Source organism: Thermobia domestica, chromosome 12 (genome assembly GCF_964235325.1).
Source record: "Thermobia domestica chromosome 12, izTheDome1.hap1.1, whole genome shotgun sequence".
In the NCBI taxonomy this organism is placed as follows: domain Eukaryota; kingdom Metazoa; phylum Arthropoda; class Insecta; order Zygentoma; family Lepismatidae; genus Thermobia; species Thermobia domestica.
The window spans coordinates 43,099,323-43,126,285 of record NC_137465.1 but is presented as its reverse complement, the minus strand read 5'-3'; the positions used below and the strand labels follow the sequence as shown (position 1 = coordinate 43,126,285).

Sequence of the window (26,963 nt, the reverse complement as noted above, 5' to 3'; positions counted from 1 at the left end):
AATCTTTAAAGATCAAGATTTAATTTTCAGCTCAATTCAGTTAATTAGAACTAATAGTTAATGTCGTTGTATTTGGTTGTACTGTAAATATAATGATAATAATAATAATAATAATTGATTATCTAGTTTGTATAAAACTATTATCCGTTGTCTAAATCTAGTTTGTATAAAACTATTGTGATAGAGTGAACTTCATAAATTCTCTGAATGAGCAGTTGGTAGTCTATAGTAATTTAGCATAGTTATAATTATTGTGTTTTCGTTCCCATGAACGCAATAGTGTTACGTAACTTCTGGATTATTCGCTTGCCCAACTATTCTGAGGCTTTAATATGTTGCAGCATATCACGAGCTACGGATAATATATAATGTAACATTTGTCGTACATCACATATTATGATACGAGACTCTAGTATATCTTATCTAATATAAATAAAATAAAGAGTTTGTTTGTGTGTTTGTCTGTCTGTCTGTGCGACCTGGGGACCAGACGAGTGGACCGAGAGTTCCCAAAATTTGGTCACGGGTACCTTAGTCCAGGCCCCAGATCAAGACGAAGCGTTTTTTTTAAATTTCGAACCAGGGGGGTCTCGGGGGAGGACGTTTACTGGGACCGACCTGGGGACCAGACAAGTTGACCGAGAGTTACCAAATTTTGGTCACGGATACCTTGGTCCAGGTCCCAGTCTAAGGCGAAGCGTTTTTGTCAAAATTGGAACCAGGGGGTCTCAGGGGGGCGTTTAGCGAGACATGTAGTAAAAGTAATCCAAATTGATCGACATTAGTGTCAAATCCATAGTTTTCACGGTCGCTGAGATCAATGGTGACACTTCCATCAGCGATGACTTGCAAATTCAGCTACTACTGTATGCGGGCCGGGTGTCAGCGGGTGAGGAATACCGAGACATGTATAAATAGCCCATATTGATTGATACTAGTGTCAAATCCTTAGTTTTCGCGGTCACTGAAATGAATGGTGATACTTCCACAGGTGTTGACTTCCAAATACAGCCCCCATGCGAAGAATAGGTATATTAAGCTAGTATTACAATAAATGGACTGCTTGGATGCCAAGAACTAGTACAGATAAGTACCATCCACTTCTATGAATATGTATTTTTTAAAAGGATTTTTGTAAACACTAAGTTATAAAACAATGAACTACATACAGTAGTTATGGTTTTGGTTCCCAACATAAAAGAAATATGGATTGTTCATGAGATATTGAACTTCAACTTTCACTCCTGGAAAATTTCAATTTTGGAGTTAGGCCACTTGGCATCAAAGCAGTTCACTGTAAGATAAATACATTCCGCACATTAGTAACATAGTTGTTCAGGGGCCTTCGATTTCCATCCTCTCAAATGAAAGCTGAATGATTGCTTGATACATGCTGACTATATAGGAGAAATAGTGTATTAAGTTTTCGAGCTTTGGTGCGTATCCGTATTTACACTCTGATATAACTTTAAGTTCACACTCAAATCGAGCTAATTGTTTAATGCATTTCGAAAGCTTTTGTTTTTATGCAGCTCATTAAGGAAAATCTATTTCATAATCGTAACATTTATGTACTAAGAAACTATGAACGTAAAGTGAACTCGACCTAGCCCCGTGGCCGCTGTGACTCAGTGGCACAGCTCTCACCCTTGGTGTGTGAGGACTCTGATTCTGTGTGTGTGTGTGAACTCCGCGGCTAGTGTATGCGTACATAGTCGGAAGCGGTATGTATTATTTATACTACTTACAACGTTACCCCCCACATAAAATATAAAATCACCCTTTCTCCCTTCTCTTTTTCGAATACAATGAACCGACTCTTTTGCTGAAGAACGATGCTAAAAGAAAATTGAAACATCTGTGTCTAAACTTTCTTTGAAGCGCAGTCTTTTGTATTTGTGAGTGTTTTCGAGATAGCCAAATTTTTACCATGGACTCCTGCTGCGAACTGACCGTGAGTAAACACCCGATCTCGCTGTGCTCAATTTCTCTCGCACACGTGAAATGGGTTTGTTGTTTCCAAAACAAATAGGAAGTTACCTTGTGCTTTTGCATTTCTGCACGCACACAGGTACCATTGTTGTTTTAATGATCAGAAGAAATATCAAAACCATCCGATATATATGATACAAAACAGCTAACAGAGAAAGGCAAAGATAAAAGTAGGCCTATACCAAGTTTTCCGCGTGGTACCATTATGGAGAATAAATATTTGATAAAGTCACGTAGATGCGCTTAAACCTATTCCATCTGTCCTTATAATTTTTCTGGTCTCATCAATTTCTCAGGAGAATACGTACAACATATGTCCAAATTCCATATATACTCTTTCTAAACTAATGAGTAAACTCATTAAGAACACCAACTGATATCAATAAACAGGAAAGAAAACAATACTTTATACTTCTACCATTTGGTACACATCTCTATGAAGCACAGCTTGTTTCTTTTTGAAATAGCTCCTTCGTGTCACAGCTGTGGTTAGTTTTGTTTTGTGTTAGGATGAAAGAGAGAAATGCAACATTTGCTTCGAGGTGACGTTATATATATTATTAAGATGAGCGGTGATAAGCGAGGTTTAACAAAGAGTGCCTTTCGGATGCACAATTTAACGGGTAGTTGCAGTCCGTGTTGAGAATCGAACCAAAGCTATGTAAGACATGTTAATATTGAGCTCTTTTGTGGTAAAAGTGAACTTCAGAAACACACAAAAGACTTGAAACATCAAGCAAATGTAAAGCAATTGAAAAATAGCCTACCCATCGCTGCATCTTTTCTGTGGCTAGAAACATGCAGTGTGTAGCAACAAGAATCGTGTTAAGGACTTTTTTTTCGAACATAACATTCCCTTCCACACCATAAAAGACAATATAATGTTTGTTAAAAGAAAGTGCACATAATATTTTTAAATTTTGTTTGTGATCCTATCATGCATAATTATAAATAATGCCTTTCATACTACGAGAATGAGTTCAACTATACGTCATGGCCCCTCTAAAGCGGGGCCGCGGTGGCTCAGTGGTAGATCGTTCACCTCTGGTGCTTGGGGACCCTGGTTCGATCCCAGCTCGTACCAAGTGAACTTTGTGGTGGACAAACACCGTGTGCGTGGGTTTCCTCGGGGTTCTTCCGTTCCTCCCACTTTCTTCATTCCACGATTTCACTAATTTCTCATCATCACCCCTCTCCTTTAGCCTAACCGGCATAACCGTGGGACGTAAAACTCAAAGATTTCACTTCATTTTTTCCCTCGAAAGCGATATCTTTCAAAATTATTTATTGTTAGATATTGTAAATTTACGGTATCTATTTTAGTGGACGGGAAATTTTGCATCTAATCGGATAATTTCATGGCTTCTAACAGGAATTCGCAGTTACGAAATTTGCATCACTGTCTTTTGAAAGGATGCCTAGAAAAAATACTACTAGAAAATAACTGAAAACACAAAATGGATTTGATAGCCAAATTCACGTCATCTTGGTGCGTCATCATTTTTCTTTAAATATTTGTATTTAGTATTAGATTAGAGTTTAGTGTCCCTTTCAGCATCAAGGCTATATGAGACGTGAACTTACAAATTAACGTGGGTTCAGAACCACAGGAGTTCCCATCAGAAATCGAACCTAGGTCTCCCGCACCAAAGACGCGTACGCTAATCATATGGACAAGGGTGTTCCATATTTAGTAATGTGTACATAAAGTTGTGAAATTGCGCTTGTATAATGGAATGCAATTCCTTCTACTGACATAAACCTTCACAATACTTAGCTGGACAAAGTATCTTTAAAAAGAAAATGTCACTCTTTATGTTTCAGTTCCTGGTTCGACTGAAGGATGGAACAAATTGCAATGAGCGTTTTTGGATCCTACTTTGTGTAGTTGATTCATCATAAACTTGGTATTTGATACGGATATGAACTATTACACTTATTTGGTGTTTATTTCTAAATAATAAGTCCTAATACAATTTCATAAAGTTGTAATTATTCTTTAGTTTGTATCACTTTACACAATGACAAATCCAAAAGGTGTGTTGTATTGGTGCAGTACCAGTTTTTCACGTTTTTCAAAATGTTCCAAAACCCAAAGAATAATCTTTAATTTCTGATACTTTAGTCGTCACAAATTACAATTTTATAATGTAGTCAATGTTTATAATTACTGGGCAGTTGGGCGTTTAAACTAATGACATCATAATAAAGCCAAAACCCTAATTTTGAGTTGAATTGATTCTGATTTTAACGTCCCGTTCAGCAGCGAGGCTATGTGAGACGTGGACCTACTGATTAACGTGGAATCCGAACCTCATGAACTCCCACCGGGAATCAAGCCCAGGTTTCCCACGCCAAAGGCAAGTATGCTAACCGTTAGCCACGAATGAGCTCCACCATAATTTTAGTGGGCGATAAGAAATATCTCGCCAGTGCTTTTACAATAAATAAAATTTTATAAGTATTAAAGAATAATGGTAAGAGATTTTATAATAGCTCTTTTATTTATGAGATATGAGTATTTTGAAAAAAAAAAACAACTAAAGAATAGGTTGGCGGAACCACAAAAGACTCGTAAAATAAACTTTCTTATAAATACATACGCACCTTACTCACCTTTTATAATTGCTATGCTTACGTTCTCCATAAAAACAGAAATTCTCTTTTAGTGATACTTTACACAAGATCATGAAGTGGGTTCAAATTTAATTAAAGGCAAAATACAATACAATAATCCACAAATATTGCCTCAAGTGAGTTTAAAGATTTCTAAACACTAGTGCGAAACCGGGCTCTGCCGTTGCGATCGATTTACAGGTCTTGAGACGAAAGTAAGAAGGGTCTTACGCACACAGTAAGTAAAAACAATTAATATGCCGGTAACTTTCCCCCAAATGGGTGTATCTTAAAACTAATCTCACCATTATTTTTCTAATTAAATTCTACCCCGAAATTATGTATCATATTACCATATTCCCATTTTGAAAACTTGACCTTAATTCAAAATGGCGGATTTCAAGATGGCTGCCATCAAGGTCATATCTACTATACGACTTCCCCCCAGGACTTATATGTATCCACATGGTTTTTCTTCACTTTTCTTCATTAACGCTCCGTTTACAAAGGGTAGTAAGGGACTTCTGTGGTAATCTCTAATAACCACATCACAACTCTTAAAAGTTATTTTAAAAAAATAGAAAAGATGCACCATGGCAAAAATTTGTCATCATAAGTAATGATGCATACATGCCTTCTATCAGCAAAAAAAGTTTCATTGAAATTGGAGCCGGACATTTGAGTGATGTCCTTTGTGGGATGTGATTGAACGTGACGTCAGAACACATCGCCCCCCTTCCCGGAATTTACGGGAATTAGGTGACTGAGTGAGCCAGCTCTCTCCAGCGACCTATCAAGGATCATTGCGTGTATGCCAAGACGTGTCGCCGTTTTTATCCATGCCAAAAGTCGACATACTGACAATTAGGTAGGTAGTCATGATGGTCTGGCTGATGTGTGCGTATATTTTAACTCGTACATTTTGTCTCGACTCGAATTTCGAGACGTCTCGACTCGAATTCGAGTCGAGTCGAGACAGAGACTGTCGAGTCGAGACACGAGTCGAGACAGAAACATATTTTCGAGTCGAGACACGAGTCGAGACAACATTTTCTCGAGACGAGTCGAGACAGGCTTAAATCTCGACTCGACTCGACTCGAATGCATCCCTAGGGAAACAGCAAGGCTGGACAAGGGGGAAAAGTGCAAATTCCACAAAAAAAAGGGGGACACGGCAAAATACAATGCTGACAAGTGATGTATAGAAAGAGACTTGCCACAATAGGGAACAAATGAAGGCCACCAGTGGGGTTAACAGTGTTGCCAACTTTTGCAAAGAGCACTATATGAAGTGAGTGCAATATTCAGTGTCAACCTGTCATGTAGAACATAAGATATGGCGTGTCTAATCAGTGGTACAATCTAACAAAAGGAAATAGAAAAAACAGAAGTACGAAAAATACGGAGAAAACGGAGTTGGCCATAATGCGCCACATTTGATCAGGGGCTGTACATATTAGAATGAACAAAACAAGAAGCACCGAATATGCATGAAACCGACGTACCTAGAGTCGAAAAGAAAAACGAGTTCCAAAGTTGGCAAGACTGGCCATGGGCATCCAGACAAGTCTAATATAGTTAGGCCACTCGCTTCAGAAAAAGAAAATTCCGGCAACAGGCATCACTCGGAATGCATCAATGTTAGAGTGATTGAGGCAATGTCAAGTCGGGGAACATGAAATGGTTGGGTTGAGCCAACAACCGATAATAGAAGCAGTGAACATTATGTCATGGTTGGGTCGTATGTGGGAATATGCAGGGTGTCCCATCAAACTTTGTGACCTGAAAGATTTGCGAAACGAACAAAAATGTGACGGATCCAGTTGTCCAGGAATGTACCAATGTCAGGGGGTGATAAAAGTCTGTGAGAAGCAAGTGCCCCCAGGATCCCCAACATAGGGCCCCAGGAGCCAACTTCAAATTTTCAAAAGGAAACAGGGACCGAGTGTTACCTCTCTCGATTGATCATGGAATGTGCAACAACATATATAGGAAACATTTGCTATATGAAGCATGTTTTTCAAAATGACCGCCACAAATATGTGCTGTCTTAACATGGCATCGAACAATGTGATCTCAAATTGCTGTGAAGCAAAAAGAGATGTTGCAAATCCAATTGCACAGGAATGTACTCATGTCGAGGGCCAAGAGAACTTTGTAAGAAGCAAGTCCCCCAGGGCTCCCATCATAAGGCTCAAGGGGGTCAACCGCAACATTTCAAATGGGAACAGGGGCGGATGATATTTCTCTGGATAGATACAACACCGTCTATAAAAAAAAACATTTGCTATATGAATATGAAACAGATGTCAGGCAAGGACAACTAGCGGTGTTTCCCATATGATCAGACGATGACTTATTTATGGCACGAGCCATAGTAGAAGGCGGCTTAGTTGAAGAAACTACACCCTCTCAGTAACCTAAATTGCACGAAAATTTCCAAAGCAGGTTCATTGACCTGACTACCGCATGTTGCCCACTTTGTCCAAGAGCGGGATGGTTTGTTTCTAACTTTTCTACCGAAAAGCATTTGTCTGGAATGGTGTTTCGGAGACAATAAAATAAAGAAAATATACTAGGCAGAAAGAGAGCAGGGAGGAGGGAGTGTACCAATTATTCTTTCCTCTAAACCAGCGTTTCCCAACCTTTTTCAACTTGCAGCACACTATGGGTGTAACATGGATTCTCGCGGCACACTTATAGATATTATTATTTGTAAATATAAAACACACTGGTATTTTTTTCTTTGATTACTGATCTCCTTCGCACAGAGAAGAAAGCTCGATCACTGGGTTTTCCTCGTGGTAAATCACTATGCTTATTTTTCATTCTAATTTAAAAGGAGAAAACAACTGCAATGAAATGTTGGACTCAGGTTATTAAAAATACGCTTACTCTTTCGAAAACTGTATCCAACCTTTTAATAAGAATGAAGATCATTAAATAACGAACGAACAAATAAATCTATTTTACTTTTAAAACACAAATGTAAATAATTTATCGAAAGGATTGAATGATATTTTAAATTTTCAAGTTAACGAAATAGTCTGTAACGATAAAGAAGCAATAATGGTCATAACAACAACAAATACTTTTTTCAACATTAGAAATGTACAGAAAAGTAACACGGCATGAAACTTAAAATTGTAGATTCATAGTAGAGGTTCATAGTAATGTGCAATACAAATATACATTTTCCCCTATGTTTTGCAATTTGATTGCTATAGAATTAATAATTTTGTTTTGATATCCTCGCGGTACATCAGTGGCCCATTCACGACACACCAATGTCGCGGTATTTTCACTGCTAGCTTCTCATTTTAGACAGGTATATTTACAACAAAGGGGGTAGCGTGCACCTTTGCACCCCCTTAAATCTGGCCCTGTCCAGAAGTTATGTAGCCCTATATCGTTTATGGAAATAAAAACACAATATTTATAACTATGCTAAATTACTAGAGACTGCCAATTGCTCATTCAGACAATTTATGATGTTCACTTTATTGCAATGTTCTTATACAGACTAGATATAGGCTACGGATAATAGTTTTATAAAAACTAGATAATCAATTATTATTATTATTATTATTATTATTATTATTATTATTATTATTATTATTATTATTATTATTATTATTATTATTATTATTATTATTATATTTGAAGTACAATCAAATATCACGACATTAATTACTAGTTTTAATTAACTGAATTGAGCTGAAAATTAGATCTTGATCTCGGAAGATTAACTATTAAATTTATACGTTCTGTACCTTTCTAAAGTAATAAATGCTGGAATTGGTTTCAAGGCTGTTCCTGAGTGAATAATTTCTTCATAATAATATTAAAAGTTTTAGAAAAATTTTCGAGACATTCGAGTCGAGTCGAGATTTTTATGAGCTGTCTCGACTCGACTCGTGTCTCGACTCGAAAATTCGAGTCGAGAAACACGTTTGTCTCGACTCGTCTCGAATTTTACAAAGTGTGTCTCGACTCGAGCGCATCCCTAGCGAAAATTGAGTTCTACATGCAAAACCACACTTATTGCAGACTTCAATAATCCACTTTCACGAGCTGCCTGGCGTGTTTATTGTTTCGATTCTGTGCGATTTGCGATCAGTTCAGTTTGCGGACATCCATTTGCTTCGCAGAGCGACTAAGTTTAATAATTGACATTATGATAACACTAACGAGCCACGAATTTGCGATCAAACGGTGACTGGTACTTTGAACGGTTCACCTGGACAGGATAAATCACTGAATCTGTTGTCGATTTATGTTTGTTTATATTATAGGGAGTTATACAGTAATAGTTGAATGAAATTTCTTCTTAATATGGTGCAATAATTAATTTAGTCGTAAACTTACAACTACTCACACTTAACGACCGGTTGGAAAAGTAACTTAAGTCGGTCGTAACAAGGCGACTTACTGAATAATGATAATAATAATAATAATAATAATAATAATAATAATAATAATAATAATAATAATAATAATAATAATAATAATAATAATAATAATAATAATCTCCAAATTCTCTCTTTAGATTTGTCCTTGCACTCATACGAACTTCCTAATCCTACAGAGATTTCGAATTCCCATTTAACTTTATTGCGTTCATTCTCTGATTGCCAATCAGGTACTGATAGTCCGAATTACTCAAGTTATAAATCGTTAATTAGAAACCTAAAGTTTTATAATAAATAAATGTTCTCACATTATTTTTTTTAAAAAAGTAAAATGTTTTCTTTCATTTCACTTTCCTGAAACCTTCAGAATATACGGTAAGAATAACGTGGAACTTCCCAAAACTACACAATGGATTTGGCCATTATAAGGATTCTTCAGAACTTAAATAAATAAATCTCCAATATGGGTTCTAGGGGAAATAGTTTGGGTTTGATTGATGACAAACTACAGATTTTTTAAAGCTTGTTCCACCAGGAATCAAACCCAGGACCCCGTGCTCTAAAGATGTGTAGTTAGTGGGGAGAGTCAGAAAGAGGAAGATTGTCTTAGAGACGTGTATCATGAGGGATGTGCTAGAAGGTAGAGTGGGAGGGAACACAAGGAGTGAAAGAGGCTATAGTTGATGAACAGTATTGTAATATAATAAATAGTTATTCATTTAGTATACTTAATTTATGAAATATTTGTATTTTACGTTTGCCAATAATTGCGATCATTTAACTGGTACTGTAAATCAATCACATAACATCTTAACAAATAAGTAAGCTCGAAGACTTACACTTAAATTCTTTACGCACCAAAGATTCTTTTAAGTAGGAAATAAGCCTCGGTGTTTAAGACTTGGACGAGTCAGAGAATTATAGGTAAGCTGTATTCCTAACCAAGCTAAATAACGAAACCAAGAATCAATTCTGCAATTAGCCGAAGAAAACTATCAGGTCATTAATACAAGAAGAGAGCATTCGAGAACCAGTAAGAGTGAAAACCGAAGAAGTCATGTCTAAACAGCGCTAGAATAAACTAAGTACGCTCCTCAATTTGGCTAATGTCGATATATTAAGATTTGCAAGTCCTACACATAAAATTTGTCTTAGACATTCACATCAAGTAACACCTCTATTAGTTGGCCATGTGCTACAGTATTTTAGAACACTTATAGACCTCAACACCAGTTTGGAATAGAGTTGAATGTAATAATCCTAATTTTATTTTATTTTTTCTCATTTGGATCTCAACATGCTTTTCATATGTTATTATTTTTAGTATTTCAATTAAATCAAAGTGAGAATGATCAACAGTCCCCATATGGTGAGAGATTGACGTCAAATATCTGAGCTACGGAAAGTCATGTTGCAGTATTAAAACATAAAATTTCTACGTGAAGACGAAGAGACAGTGTAGCATGGAAATTTCTCAGTTTGCGGAAAGTGACCTGTCAATAATGGCAGAATATATATTTATGATGACGATCAGTGGCGTTCGCAGAATTTCATCAAAAATGGAGGGGTTCAAAATCAATCTCATACTCTTTCAGAACAAGTGTGATGTGTGAATGTGTGTCTTAGTCAAGGCCAGCTCGTCCATTTACAAGAACTAGGCAGCCGCCTACGCCTAGGGCTGAAAATTTTAGGGGCGGCGCGGTGGGTCATTTTATTATTATTATTATTATTATTATTATTATTATTATTATTATTATTATTATTATTATTATTATTATTATTATTATTACTTGCTTTGTGAAGTTTGTAACATTGACAGGGTGAACAATTACTACAATAAGCTACGTGAAAGCATTAAAGAATTTACCTCCGTAGTTTAAAGGTTAAAACAAGATATCACATATAGTAACTTGCTTCACTACGTGCTAGATCGAAATTGACATGTCTTTAACGTATGTTCAGATCAGGAGGGTATTTTTCTTTAGGTAAAGGAGGGACGGGGCCACAGTGCCTCGGTGGTAGAGTATGTGGGGCCCTGGGCTCGATTCCCGCCGAAGTAAGTTTGCGGAGGACAACATTGTGTCCATGGGTTTTCTCGGGATACTCCTGTTTCCTCCCACATCCTCATTCGATTATTAATGACGTTAAACTGAAAGGTTTAATTCTCATTTTAGGTAAAGGGGCTGCAAGAGAGACAGGGGGCGCCGAAATATTTCTCGCCTAGGGTCTCAAAATACCTAGAGCCGGTCCTGGTCTTAATGTTTCTTTTCCCACATCATGCTTAATGGGACTTCAACCTCATCCCTTCCCCTTGCGTGAGCCAGTAATGGTGATCATTATAAATAAAATTTAACTGTAGTACCTCAAGAAATGAAATTATTAAGCTTGTATGTTGTAATCACTATATTATCCATAACCTCCACCTTTACTCTATAAGGCTTTGCAAGATTTTTTTTTTAACTAAAATTTAAGTGCAATATCTTTAATGCAGATTGTTCATTCTTTGTTCTTTTCTTTTTGAACATTTCCTGTAGGTGTAAAGAACCTGAATTCCCGGCTGGATGACTGCTTTCTCTTATCCTTCTTGAGAGCCAAGAAATTTAATCAGGACAAAGCACTTCGAACAGTAAGTAGATAAACAACGAAGAGGCATCTAACGAGCTTCCTCCATTTTCTTCTCCAATCTCACGGCATAATTGAAAAATAACAAGTCGTCTTAACCGTCAATATTAATTCCATTAAACATTTTCTCTCGTAGCATAATGAAAAGAAGCTTGATGCTCTACTATTATTTTTTTGTAATTGTTCAAGGCTATTACAAAAATAATTTACTTTCTTTTCGGTAGTGTTTAATTTATTTGCTAGGTACAGCAAGTTTTTGGACTATTTTATACTGAAACATGTAATAAAAGAACTGAGATAAATAAATAAATAAATATCAACAGAAGAGTGTTAACAAACAGTGACAGCGTCACAGTGTACACCACGCCAAGGAGTTTGGTTCGTCTTCTGGTAAACAAAATTTCTTATCAAGCTGAATTTCGCCAAGGCTAGGCTTGTATGTTTTCAGATGAAACGCATTTAAAGTAGAAAATATTTAAGTATTTAAGTTTGTCGAGTAGAAAGTCATTTTAGCGCTGTGTTCCACGGAAGGATTAGTGTTTTGTATCCTGAACTTTATATTAACCCGCTAATCTAAGAAGTAATGCGGGGTAGTCTATCAAACAAGGATGATATTCATAATTGCTCCCATAGGAATACATAGGGAACCGATTCTTGATTGTCCACATCTTGGTGTCAACTGAATGGATCACTTCCATCAACAAACTCGATTCCTAACGTCTGACCCTGTACACCCTGGTCAAAATTGATAGTGATCCATCAAGTATTACCTGATATTTTGTCTCCTGCACAGACACACAGAAGGATATACTAAATTTAGTTTTTTTCTGATAAACCAAACACTTTAAAAATTAACATAATATTTACTAGTTTATTTTACATAATGTGGATCGAAATTTTTTTCAGCGTAAAGATACCTCTTTTTCTTTTTTCTTTTCTTCTTCTTCTTCTTTTAAGCCTTTTCCCCAGTTAGCTGGGGTCAGCTTTTCGGATCACTGTTCTCCATCTGTCTCTGTCTTGTATCATACCCGTTGTGACATCACACTGCACCCAATTGCGCCGATTTCTCTGTAAATTTGAGGGGGTCCCATTCAGATGCAGAAAGCATATATGAGGATTTTAAGACAAATTGCATTCAAATTATGCCAAGTATTGTAAATTTACAAATACAATCAGGGGGCTTACATGAGCTTTGGGTAGGGTGACCAACCGTCCCGTAAAAACGGGATTGTCCAGTTTTTTCACTACCATTCCCGGTGCCCCTGTAAATGTTCCTGGGACGCCAAAATATCACGTATTTACGTACATTGGATACAAAAAAAAAAAAAAAAACTTTCTAATCTAAAATTTCCTAATTTATATTATTATTTTCTAAGCTATGTGATTATATTGGAATATGTCTAATTACTGAGCAGCGTCATTACGACATTTGCGATATTGGATGTGGTGGTGGCTGCACTGTTTCCCCTCCTAGGCCTACCCCTCCAAGACTCCCACTCTGCAGAAGACAGTGTAAGAAGCTTAAGTCTTATGAAAAACAAACTGTTTTTACTTTCTATTTTGGGCGGTGGAAGGCTGAGGCGCTGTCACGAAAGGTAAACAGAAGTATAGAACTATAAAAGTGAAAGTAAAAGGAAATTAGTTGTAAGTGAAATAATGTTTATAAGTAAGGAAAAGCAAATAAAGGGAGTTGGAATCCGATGCTGAGAGTAGTTCGTTATATATTCTGCCGGTGACAGATTTTGTTGATTGACAGATATTGATGAATGTTTCATATATTTTTAGTAATATTTTCAAAATTTCATTTTTTGTTAGTTGCTGATAGTTACTTGTTATTTAATTAATTCCACAACCTTTTCAGTAGGTTTTAAAACGAAAAGTGTAAATTTTACCTTTTTTGTGAGAGATACAAAAAGAGAGATACAGAACGGAGAGGCAAATATAGCCTATATATTTAGAGGAGCAACCTATCCAAATGTCCCGTTTTCTCTAGTTGACGATATGGTCACCCTAGCTTTGGGGGACCCGGGCCCTCTCAGCTCCCCCCAGGATCGGCGCCATTGACTGCACCATATCGTTCTTAACACAATATCCGCACTTCTTTGGCCGGCCTCGGGTTCGTTTACCACTGATTTCTCTAGCATCTACTTGGTGAACTATTCTTCTTACATGCCCAAACCATCTCAGTCTACTTCCTTGCAGTTCATCTACTACTCGTCACACCTTTACAGTTTCCCCGGATAATGTCATTCTTAATTTTGTCCTTCTGCGTCACTCCACCACTGCATCGTCATCTCCGCAACATGCAACTTCTGTTCCTCTCTTCTTTGTCGTCCAATATTCCGCTCCGTGTAATAAAGCAGGTCTTATTACTGTTTTGTAAACATTTCCTTTAAGACGTATTGGTACCCGACGCTCAACACAATACCCTTGCAGCTACTCTCCATTTCGTCCTACCGCTGGGCGTGGGAGACCCGGGTTCGATTCCCGGCGGGAGCTCATGTGCTTCGGATTCCACGTTAATCAGTAGGTCCACATCTCATATAGCCTCGCTGCTGAACGGGACGTTAAACTCAAAATCAATTCAACTCGTCCTATCGTGCTAGTTCTTCTATTCCTGTATTTTCATAGAATAAAGATATCTATGCTAGGTGAAAATCTGTTGAATGCAGTAGGAAGCCTGAACATCAATGACGTTTGCATACATATAGAGTTTGAAAAGATAGAATAGACTTACATTACTTGTAGTACACATGGATACACGGAAATTAAGCGTGGAAATACAGAACAGATTAGTTTATGTACATGGGTATTTGGAAATTAAGTGTGAGAACTAAAAAGAGTGACCGCTTAATTTGTCATTTGCTATTACACGAAGAAACAAAATATGAACTCGTATTTTTTTTCTTTCGGCAAGTGTTATATGATACTATACTCCGTGTCTTCATAATAGCTTCATTATTTGACTTACGTGGCTCCGAAACTCTACGACAAGCAATAGCTGAAAAGAAGTTGAGAATAGTATGTGGCTTGAAAAGATTGTCAGTAGGGCCATAGATCAAATAAGCAAACATTATTTCACCACAGGAAAAATATAAAAGGAGTGGTTCTAAACGAGACTATCGCTGAATTTTAGAGATATATTGTGAAATTTCCTGGTGATAATTAAGATAATTCCATACAATATTAATTGTGGAATAGGACACAGAGGGGTGTATTCATGAACTTCGAACATATTTGTTTAAAAGCACTGCAATGTGAAGTGTGTTCGCACATAATTGTTGAATTTTGTACTTTAATGTCTTCGGGAGTATTTATAATTTCTTCATTAATATGCCTGTAGAACTCTTAAAAAATGTACTCTAACAAAAAGTAAAAGGTTGAGAACCATTGCTATGCCATTTTTAAAATTTAATCATGGAATTTCTAAGAAGCATACATTTTGGCTTGAGTAGTCACAGAGCACATATTATTTAGTTTTTTCACATATCCTATACGAGCTTTCTAAAAATAAATAAATAAAATAAAATAAAATAAAAAAATAAGATTTGTAATTATAATGGTTCTTTATTTTTTGCGTTTCAAAAGTAACAGACAGAAATCGGATTACCTTAATGCATTTGTCTTCAATATCCTTATATCTGCATCCATACATACCTGCAAGTACAAAGAATAAATAAATTAATTATGGGACGTAATTGCATAGTGTACCAAGATTTAATCATATAATTTTATAGTTTAAGTTATTATATTTCATTATGTACCTAGATACAAATAGACTGTAAGCTCTGCGATGTTCCTTGAAGTCAAATGTACACCGCATGTTTCGAAAATTTAGGCATAACTAATTGAATGAAATTAGCAAAGGAATGTAATTCACTCTACTTTCATCCTTATATAAAGGTAATCAAGAAAGTTCTGTCGCTTTTTGTGAAGTTTTGTGTTCCATTGGCCCTCAAATTGAATGCAAATGGAGATAAGGCGAAGGTCAGTTGTTGGTGTGGGTATATCCAACGTATTAACCGGTTGTGGCAGTTCAGGTACACCGTGAACTTGCGTAAGGACAGAGTGAACATGGGACCTCCACAGAGCGTCATAAGAGTGTGTATACTGTACGAATTCAAACTGAGGTGAAACGTCGCTGCAGCGGGGAGGAAGCAGGCCCGTATCCACGGGGGGCATGGGAGGGCCAGGCCCCCCTAAACTTTGGCTGGCCCTCTAAAAGTTTCATGGTAGGCTTGCAAATGAACTATAATATGGTGATGAAGTATAATATGATTGGGTCGGGCCCCCCCTAACTTCTACCGCCCCCCCTAAATTTTTGGGCTGGCTACGGGCCTGGGCGGAAGATATGCCAGGCCTTCAGTGAGGGTGCCGTGAGTACGCGAAGAGTGCAGCAGTAGTTTAACAAGTTTAAGGACGGTGACGAAACACTCGAAGACGCACCACGTGCCGGAAGACCAACACATGTACAAAATGAAGATCTTCAAGGAGCAATTGAGGCGAACAGTGGCCAGACATATAAGGGACTGGGACTACAATTCAGTGTGAGTGGAGAAAATAGTCGGTAGCACCTCTATCAAGTTGGGAAGCACTACAAGTTGGGTCGATGGGTCCCACATGATTTGACTCTGGGCCAGAAGGGAACACAGGCACCTATGTTTCTTTTATGTCTTGTCTGAAGAAGAATCCATTTCTGGACAGTGTGTTGACAGTGGTGAAAAGTGGGTCCTGTACGAAGCTTCACGGAGCGATCGGAAACTGCAACCAGCTGGTCAGAGCATCAATGCAACTGTGTACTGTCAGCAGTTGAGCTGTATTCAAAAAAACTCAAAATTCTGGAGCCAGCACTTCTGAATTGCAAAGGGGTTCTCCTGTTACAGGACAACGACAACGGTAAGCCCCACATAGCTAGGAAGATCCGGGACACCATTCTACGAATTGGATGGAAAGCATATCCGCCATACTTCCCGGACATTGCACCACCGATTATTACCTGTTCCATGCCTTGGAGGAAGCCAGTTCAGATCACTAGTAAAGGTACAAAATGCGCTTCATATCTTCGCTTCACGGCCCACCAAAGTCTACCACGATAGAATCAATGGACGTCCAGAACGTTGGCAGATGGTCATTGATGCTGATGGGGACTATTTTTTATCTTCCTGGTACGTCTTAAGTGACATATCGATGTTCGAAGGTGGTGAGTGAAAACGCGACAGAACTTTCTTGGTTCCCTTTATACCTTTAATTGCAAAGCATCACTACAGATCCTAGATACACAATAAATAAACTACAATAATGCGTTATTGTATATTGTTTAATTCAAAATTTTGTAAACAAAATTAATCCATTATTTTACATTGTCTTATTGAATTTTTTAAAAAAATAATGGATTATTTCATATTGTTTAAATTAAATCTTGTAAAAAATGATCCATTATTTTATATTGTTTTATTCAATTTCCGCAAAAGGTTTAATCCATTGTATACTCAGACCCAAAATGATTGTCGCATATCTATAACTGTCTTCTTGTAAGAATATACTTTGATAATGATTTTGCAGGCTATTTTTAATACTGTTACTATGTGTATAATCGAGAAATGTATATTTCTGGTAAATTTCATAGGAAAAGAATTATAAATACGAAAATTAGAATGAGTAAAACCAAATGTTGCTAAATGGACAAGAAATTTTTATCTTCGGTTTATTGTTCTTATTCACTTCTCTCTTGACATGAAATTTGCCACATACATGTCTTTGCCGATTATACACATACTAACATTATAAGAAATACCGGGCGAATTCGTTATCAGATTATATTCCTACAACAACATATTTATAGACATACGACAATAATTTTGGACATGAGTGTACATATTTTTATTCAAATTTCATTAAGAATTTATTAAAACATTTTCCAAAATTTAGAGAAAACGATGTATGTCTGAGAATTAACTGTATTATCATCTGATATATATATATGAGGGCTATCCAGAAAGTAGATTACGTTTTGGAATAAAAAATCAACAAAGTATAGGAAACAAATTTTATTATATACAGATGAAAGCCACACACAAATACTACTTTTCGACATAGTCACCATTCAAATTAAGGCATTTATCGTAGCGATGTACGAGCTTGGAAATTCCTTCGTCGAAAAATTCGGCCGCCTGCGACTTGTGGTAACCAAGCTTTTCGCTGATGATTTCGTGCAACAAACTTCGCGAAATTTGTGGAAAACTCAAAGAAAGTTCCGTTATTGTGAACTTTAGATTTTCACGGACTTTAACATCGACTTTTTCGACAAGTTCGGCAGTCACTTTGCTGGGTCTCCCACTTCGATCTTCGTCGTGAACATTGGTTCGGCCATTTTTAAATCTTATGACCCACTGTCGCACTCCACCTTCAGTGATAATGTTGTCCCCATACACTTCACACAGCTGCCGATAGATTTCTATCGGTTTACAGTTTTTTGCTGTCAGAAACCTTATTACTGCACGCACCTCGCAGCTCGCGGGATTTTCAATTAACGCAGACATTTCAAACCGTCACAGTATCTTAACGGAGCACAGCACGAACCTCTCACTAGCACGGCTAGATGCCGACTGAGCTGCGCAACGCTCTGACCCCAAGATGGCCGCGCTAGCCCCGCCCCTAGCGGACACAGACGAAAACGTAATCTACTTTCTGGATAGCCCTCGTATATATATATATATATATATATATATATATATATATATATATATATATATATATATATATATATATATATATACCATCACAGAAAGAAAAAGGTCGTCCCTTGCATATCCAAGAAACGTCGCTCTCGAGACATATGCATGTCCACAGAACGTCCCATTTTTGCCAGTGATAGTCCCGTAGATATCCTGTGGAAATCCTTATGTTCGCTTATGTCTCAGAAAGAGGATTTCATGCAGGATTTCTGTAGGATGTTGCTGGGATGTTTGTGGAATAATCAGAGGTCGACGTTTAGACATCTAAATATTGTTCCGTAACGATCATATCTCATTGAAGCCCAAATGAAATCTCCTGGATATTACTATTATCCTCAACGAGTTTGAATGTCCCGGGCCAGGTATGGAATGCATGGAAGGTCTACAGGTGATCCATGACACGTTATGTTATATGGGATGCTATGTACTACATATAATATTATGCTCATTTATTTACAACGAGTTACATTTTTAAAAAATCAATGTTTACGGACATTTCCTTTGCATTTCTTGTGAACTTCATTTGTCTGTGGTAATGGCAATGAATCTTTATCTTTGCATGTATTAAATTATCAGCACTTTCATTGTTGTTGATCATTATAGAGCTCTCGTAAGTACATGATTGCATTGGTGTTGATTACTTCTGTAGCAAAAAGATGGGTTTATATGGCCACGAAGTTTGAATGATCTAGATTTTTAGATCGATATTTTGGAAAGGAAAAGATCAATTGAAAATTCAGCTGTAGGCAGGGGCGTACGCTGGGGGTGGGTCCTGGGGGTCCGTCTCCCCCCCCCGAAATCCCAACTTTTTTTGTAAATGTAGTCTACTTTTAGGGGCAATTTTAGAAATGTTCATCTATAATTTAGTCTCAAATTATATTTGGACCCTCCCGAAACGCTTTAGACCCCTCCGAAATAAATTCCTGCGTACGTCCCTGGCTGTAGGAGTATGTAACAGTACAGTCACGCACTTGTGAGAATTGTTATACCAGTCGGCAGCAATTGAGTCGCGCACTGGTAAGAGCTGCTACAGCATTCCGTAGCAACTTGGCAATCTGCCTGTAAAAACTGTTACAGCAGACGGCAGCAATGAAAAGGTTAAACATTTATTATTATTATTATTATTATTATTATTATTATTATTATTATTATTATTATTATTATTATTATTATTATTATTATTATTTGCATAAATTAGAATTGGATCGATCGAAGCTGTATTGTGCCTTTTGAATTTCAGCTAAAGAGATACTTCGATTTGAAGAAGAATACTCCAGAATTCTGCATTCCACCAATATTTCCCAGTGACAACAAATATTTGTATCAAGATGCTGAGATATTTCAAATATTGAAAGACAAGGACTTACTGGGAAGAACTGTTGCTATTGTTAAATTAGGTAAACCAATTTATTTTACTAATCTAACATATAACTGTGATTTTATTTGTTTAAGTAATGGGCGAAGCACATTTCTGACTGTAACGTACACTCATGTCCAAAATAATTGTTGCACATCTATAACTGTCTTCTTGTAAGAATATAATTTGATAACGATTTTGCAGGGTACTTTTAATACTGATACTATGTGTATAACCGGGAAATGTACTGTATATTTGTGGTAAATTTAAAAAGGAAAAGAATTATAAATACGAAAATTAGAATGAGTAAAACAAAATGTTGCTAAATGGACAAGAACGTTTTATTTTCATTTTATTGTTCATATTTACTGATCTTTTGACATGAAATATGCGATAACCTCCCAGATGCGTACGTTCCCAGATCTGTACATGCCAAAATCCTTCCAAGACCCGTAAAAGTGCCATGGGCGATGGCATGGCATATTTTGACATTGATAAAAAGATTTCTCACTTTCGTACATGTTTAATATCTGACACTGTTTCTGTGTATTTTTAATAAAGCTTGAGCAGAGGATGATATGGAATTGCATGTTCAAGGAAATACGAAAAGATACCGTACATACATGCTTTCCGCACTGTTGTAAGTTATTTTTTGACTTAACTCTTCACATTGAACTCAAATTCGACCAATGTATCCCCGAAATATGTTTGATATGAATTCACAAATCATATCAAAGGGATATACAAGTCGGCTCTTATAAAGAGTCTTCGTCGAACTAGTATCTGGATTTTCTATGATCTTGGTCCATGTGCAGTGGGCCGTTTAATGTGGTTACCACCACCTATAAATAATTCTTATCAATATACTGTATATATACACGTTTTACAGTTTATGACAACGTATGAATATATGAAATTGCAACCAAACATCATCTAACATCTTTTGAAACATCAAAACTACTTTCTTTTTTATTGTCAGGCTGCACATAGTCCACATATATACTTTCATCTTTTATCTTGCAAGCTGAAGATACTTTCCGTCGTAATTATGGCCACTTGGCCTGGCTTCTAATTTGAATAAACGGACTAATTCGATGACACGAGGATTTTGCTTGTTTAGCAGAGTATTTAACCTTTAAACTACGGAGGTAAATTCTTTAACCTTTAAACTACGGAGGTAATTTACCTTTAAATTTAAACTACATTTAAAGCGTTTTCGTAAGGGTTTACAAATAAGTCCATTTCTTCACTCTTATTTATCGAATACACATGAAACAAAACGTGTTACAAAAGTGATTGTAGTACCATTTGGAAATCGAAATATCCGTAGTTAAGACAAGAAACGGGGTATTTTGAAAACAAAATATCCCGTAGTTTATAGGTTAATCTATTATTCCAATCATCTGCGGAATGATTTGTTCTATGGCATTTTTCATGATAATTCCTATTGAACTCTCCAATATCTACATGAATTACAAAAATTTGGGCGAAAGTTTGCTGCAGCTCATAAACGTGCCATCAATAAAAAAGGACGTGCTGACCTGCTAGGCAGTCTGCAAAATGAAACTATTCAAGGACCCTTATTCGTTGTGGGTGCTGCTCGAAACAAAACTTTAAGATTCCATATCCTCCTCCGCTTAAAAACTAACAAAAATTCACAGAAATAGTGCCAGCTATTGAAACTATACGGAAATGGTAATTGTTATCTCGCTTTTAAATCATGACATTTTGATTACATCTGGCACCTGTACGGAACTGCACTGAGAAAAAAAATTGTAGGTGGCGTACTTAAAAAGATAGGTTACGTGCGTAATTCCTGTAGTTTTTGCACTTAACGTACAGCAGACGTATAACTGAAAACGCATGTTTTATAATACTTTCTGTATAAATGTTCCATCTATACGTACTTTCCGTATGAAACAATGTAGGCGGTCAGGATCTCACATACAAATGGACGTATATAACATAGCTGACGAAGGTAACATAAGTATATGCATGTGATATACGGAAAACTATTAGATGTCAGACTTTCTGCAACGGCATGATGTAACATCTAAGGGCAGTGCCTATGTAGCATATGGATAACGTATGCTCCGTACTGATTTCTATAGTAAGCAAGAGGATACCGTATATTTGTAAAATATACCGCTGTCTGGAGAAAGGATTTTTCTCTGTGTGGGAAGAATTTTGACATGTACGCAAGTGGGAGGACACCGAAATTTGCGACATACAAATGGTGATCAGAAAAATGGAAACACGTGAACGAAATTGCAACTTACCAGATTAATATGGTGTCGGGCCACCTTTCGCCTTCAGAATAGCCTTGATGCGACGTGGGATGGAGGCATAGAGGTCGTGAATGGTAGCTAGTGGAATTTTACACCATTCCTCGAGCAGGGCATCGGCCAGTTCTGTGAGAGAGAATGGAGGTGGACATCGTCGCCGGAGTCATGTTTCGAAGACGGACCACAGATGTTCAATTATGTTGAGACCTGGAGATTGGACGGGCCAGGGGAGGTGTTGAACTTCATCCCGATGTTCCTTAAACCACACTGCAACAACGCCAGCTGTGTGAATGGGTACATTATCATCCTGGAAGATGGCGTCATTGTCCGGGAACAACATCCGGACCATAGGATGCAAGTGGTCTCGTAAAATTGCGACATAATCGTTGGCAGTGATTCGTCCGCTAAGTGTGACCACAGGACCCAATGAAAACCGTGATATTGCGGCCCACAGCATCACCGAGCCGCCGCCATGTTTCACAGTTGGGCGGAGACACTGCAGATCATAAGCTTCTTTGGGCGTTCTCCACACATAAACACGGCCCGTGGTTGGGAATAGGGTGAAGGATCACTCATCCGACCATATCACACGTTTCCAGTCCTCAACGGTCCAAGTTGCATGGTCGCGGCACCATTTGCGGCGTGCGAAAGCGTTATGGTCTCTGATGAGCGGTTTGGCCCGTGCAACACGACCCCGTAAATTCATGTCATGTAATTCGCGGCGGACTGTGATTGTCGAAACAGGGTGGGGGGGAGGAGTGCTGATTGAGTTCTTCCGTCACTTGCTCCGCAGTGGCACGACGGTTCTGCGTGACAATGCGCTTTAATACTCGGCGTGACCTGTCACTCATGATTTTCTTCCGCCCACTGTTCCGCTTCCCCGATGTGGTTTTCCCGTGTGTTGTGTAGACCGTCATCACCTTCGACACTGTCGACTGACATCACCCACGCGACACATCTAACACAGTAGCCACTGCCGTCACACTCACTCCACATAACCGCGCACCAACAATTTGCCCTCTTTGAAAATCTGAGAGGTCTCCCATTTTACACTACCTCCGTCTGCTGCAGCCACTGGACACTGCTGTTCCACTGCGCCTGACGCAGTATGGAGACCGACCTAACACACCACCACCAGCGTTCCGGCGCTGCGGGCGCCACGACACCACTGCCAACCCATACATCTTACGTGTTGCCAACTACAGGTGTTTCCATTTTTCTGATCACCATCTGTATATGTCTTTGCCGATTACACACATACTAACATTATAAGAAATAGCGGGAGAATTCGTTATCAAATTATATTCCTACAACAACATATTTATAGACATGCGACAACAATTTTGGCCATGAATGTACCATGGTTGCTGAGCGGTCAAGTACATACTTTAGTAGAGTCTCAGGTTTGATCTCAGGTCTGTGAATGTTTGGTGGAAAATGTTGCTTCGTAGTTTATTTCTCGGGGTTTTCTCGATTTCTTTTCTCAATATATTTATTCAACCAACTCTTTTATCATCATTTATCTGAATTTGTCATTTATCTTCTTTCGCCTGCAGACAAATTTAAAAATAAAACATGTTTTCATTCGGGTCATATAGTTTTTTTTTGTTTTTTTTTTAATACTAACTCTATGGCACATGGAACTAGGAGGTTCAATGCCGCGTTCACAAAATCTCTTCATTGACTTCTTCCTTAGCCATCTGAATCCATTTTCTACTACTTTGTATTCCTATTTCTGCAAAAAAATCATTATTGTCTTTCCATCTACGCCTAGGCCTTTCTAATACACGTTTTTCGATTGGATTTTCAGTTAAAATTTTGAAAACGTTCCTACTTCCTTCCATTCTGGCTACATGACCTACCCACCTGAGCCTCCTAGACTTGATGACTCTAACAATGTTTGGTAACCTGTATAAATTATGCACTTCCTCCTTATGCAATTTCCGCCAATTTTTCACTTCGCAAAATTGTTTCCTACCGCATTTTCCTCTTATTGTTATATACAAAGTTTCTCTTTCTGTCTTTTTTTATTTTTCTGTTTCTCTTCGTTCCTTTCCCTTATTTCTTCTCTTCTTCCACTTCTCGACATTACTTACATGAAATCAAATCACACATTTTGTAAATCAATTAGTCGATAAGAACTTGTCATTTGGATATTTGCAGTAGGATGAATTCACATGTATGAAAATGGCTGAAATTAAATTATATATATATATATATATATATATATATATATATATATATATATATATATATATATATATATATATATATATATATATATATAAGGTCGGATCCAGGATTATCTGAGGGGGTGCACCAATAACTACTAGTATATTTGAATTAAATTTATTTTTTAAAAAATGACTTTATGCATCTCTGGTAAATAAGGAATATTATTTTGTTTGGTGAATCTTTTTGCTTCAACTTTCAGAAAATCGACTTAAACTATTGCTTTTGGAAAACTCTGCTTACTTTTAAGCCCCAAACGGAAGCATGAGGGAAGAAAGTTTCGGAAAACACTACTAACTTCTCATTTTAGATAGTGTATACTTACAACGAAGGGGGGCGTGCACGTGCACTCCTTAAATCCGACCCTATATATACATATATACATACATACATACATACATATATTTCGAGGGGTGGTAGCCAAAATTGAATGCTGTTCGTTTCCTTTCCTTCCTTCCCCTTTCCTATGGACCTATGTGAAGATCGAGATTACGAAAACAAACTAGGATCTATCTCTAAAATCAATTACGCAAGAAAGTCAGACAATTTCTGAGAACATGTAAAGAGACCTTCCAAAATTCAATGTGCGGAATGTTCGTCTCTGCCTGGACGTCAGTTGAGACTATTTTCTACACATTTATGTCACTGTTAGAATTATGGGGCCTTATGCAGAGCCATTCTGACACGTGATTAGTGCCATACTAAAGAGTTTGACTAACATATGCTTCCTGCAGTAGTCAGACCTTTAGTATGACGTTAATCATTTATCAAAACAACTCTGCATAAGGCGGATGATTTCTTTGTTAAGATTATGTGCGTTACTGTTAGAACAATACAAAGTAACAACAGATACACTTTGGTACTTACCTCCGTTTTCTGTGTATATATATATGTAGAGTGTCTAAACAAATAAACAAGTTCTTTCAACAAATTAAAAAAAATATTAATTATAGCTGATAAGAGTGGTATAGGGCCATAAAATTTTATTTTTCACGATTTTCTCAAAAACTTCGCATGAGAATAGCTCGTTGAAGTCTATCCATTGATATATGCAATGTCTTGGGAAAGATTATGATTAAATAGGAATTAAAGTTTAAATGTTAATCATAATGTTCGTCTTCTATCTTCTTAACTATGAGGTATATTGATGTCCTGCTAGTCAGGCCCGTATCCAGGGGGTTCCTGGGGGCCGGTCCCCCTAAATTTTTGCTGACCCCTCCTAAAATTTTCACGGCAGGCTTACAAATGAACTATAATATGGTTGGTTCGGGCCCCCCTACATTTTTGTGCTGGCTACCGGCCTGCTGCTAGTGTAATAATGAAAACTTTTTTGAGGTTATACTTCAATATCAGTTCCATCTTAATAGGTAGTGTAGTTTTCATACAGCATTAATTATTACATTTATATATAAAAAATATTGTTTATCGATTTTCTCGTAAACTACGCATGAGTATGTTTTCCTGAAACCTTTCCCATATCATTTTGATCAGCTAAATGAGATATCGCGATTTCTATACGAGGTGTGATCAAAGAGTATGGTGAATCATTTTATTACAAACAAAGTAATAAGCTAACATGAAATTTGATTTAATCTTCTTGAGAGTACTGTCCTTGGCTAGCAATGCACTTATCCCAACGTGGAATCCATGACTGGAAGCATTTCTGGAAGGCTTCTTTTGGAAAAGGACGTTCAGCTGCTTTGTCGTGGCCCTTTCAATGTCAGGAATGATCTCAAAACGTTTTCCTTTAAGCACGATTTAATTTTGGGGAAGAGTCAGAAGTTACATGGTTCTAAATCTGGTGACTAAGACGGATGTGTACAGACAGGAACATTTTTTTTTCGGCCAAAAAATCGGGGATGAAAAGCTAGGCATGGTACGGCGCGTTTTCGTGGTGAAGAAGGAAGCAATTTAACCATTTAGTCGGCGATTAAAATGCTTTTCACGGAGCCATACGAGATGTTTGGTTCTTCGGAAAGCTCTCGAATAGTCATTTGCCTGTTTGAACAAATCACTTGTGCCTCTTTTTGCAGGTTTTCATTTGTTTTTGACATCGAAGGAAGTCTCGACCATTGCTCGTTTTCAACCGAGTCCTTGCCGCTTTTGAATCGCTCATACCATTTGGAAACAGTCTTCAATGCCACCGCTTTATCGCCGTACACTGATTCTGACATTTGTGAGCTTCTTTGACACTTTTTTCCTCGCTTAGAACAAAACTTAAGAGTCTTCATCCCAGCGAAATTAAAATACCGTTAATTTTACAGTAATTATGTTATATCTTCAAATAGATAAAATATAATCGAAATGTCGTACAAGAGCGCCCTAGACAGTATTATTTTACATGGGAAACCGTTATCATTACTCACTTATCTTCTTTCGCTTTCAAACCATTTTCAAAATCGGCATTTATTTTCGCGTTTCCAAACAGCTGAAAACGGAAAGCCACTAGGTGACTTGTGATAACGGTACCTCACGGAAAATAATATTGTCTAGGGCGCTGTTGTTCCATATTTCAATTATCTTTTATCTATTTGAAGTAGTGATGAGCAAATGCAAGACCAAGACCAAGACCCGGGTGGTCTTGGTCTTGGTCTTGGTCTTGCACATGCGGTCTTGGTCTTGGTCTTGCACTGGAACCCTCGGTCTTGGTCTTGGTCTTGGTCTTGCACACCTAGTCTTGGTCTTGGTCTTGGTCTTGCATACCCAGTCTTGG

The 26,963-nt window shown here is 37.4% G+C and overlaps 1 protein-coding gene across 2 annotated transcripts in view; it reads left to right on the top strand.

Annotated features, from left to right (window-relative positions):
• Window positions 1-26,963, top strand: part of LOC145666439 (clavesin-2-like) — a 60,403-nt gene that overhangs the window by 10,625 nt on the left and 22,815 nt on the right. For both annotated transcript variants that reach the window (XM_081733665.1, XM_081733666.1), the window contains exons 3-4: window positions 11,555-11,646; window positions 19,617-19,773. In XM_081733665.1, the coding sequence (XP_081589791.1) occupies window positions 11,555-11,646; window positions 19,617-19,773 (249 nt within the window). The remainder of the gene's footprint in view (window positions 1-11,554; window positions 11,647-19,616; window positions 19,774-26,963) is intronic.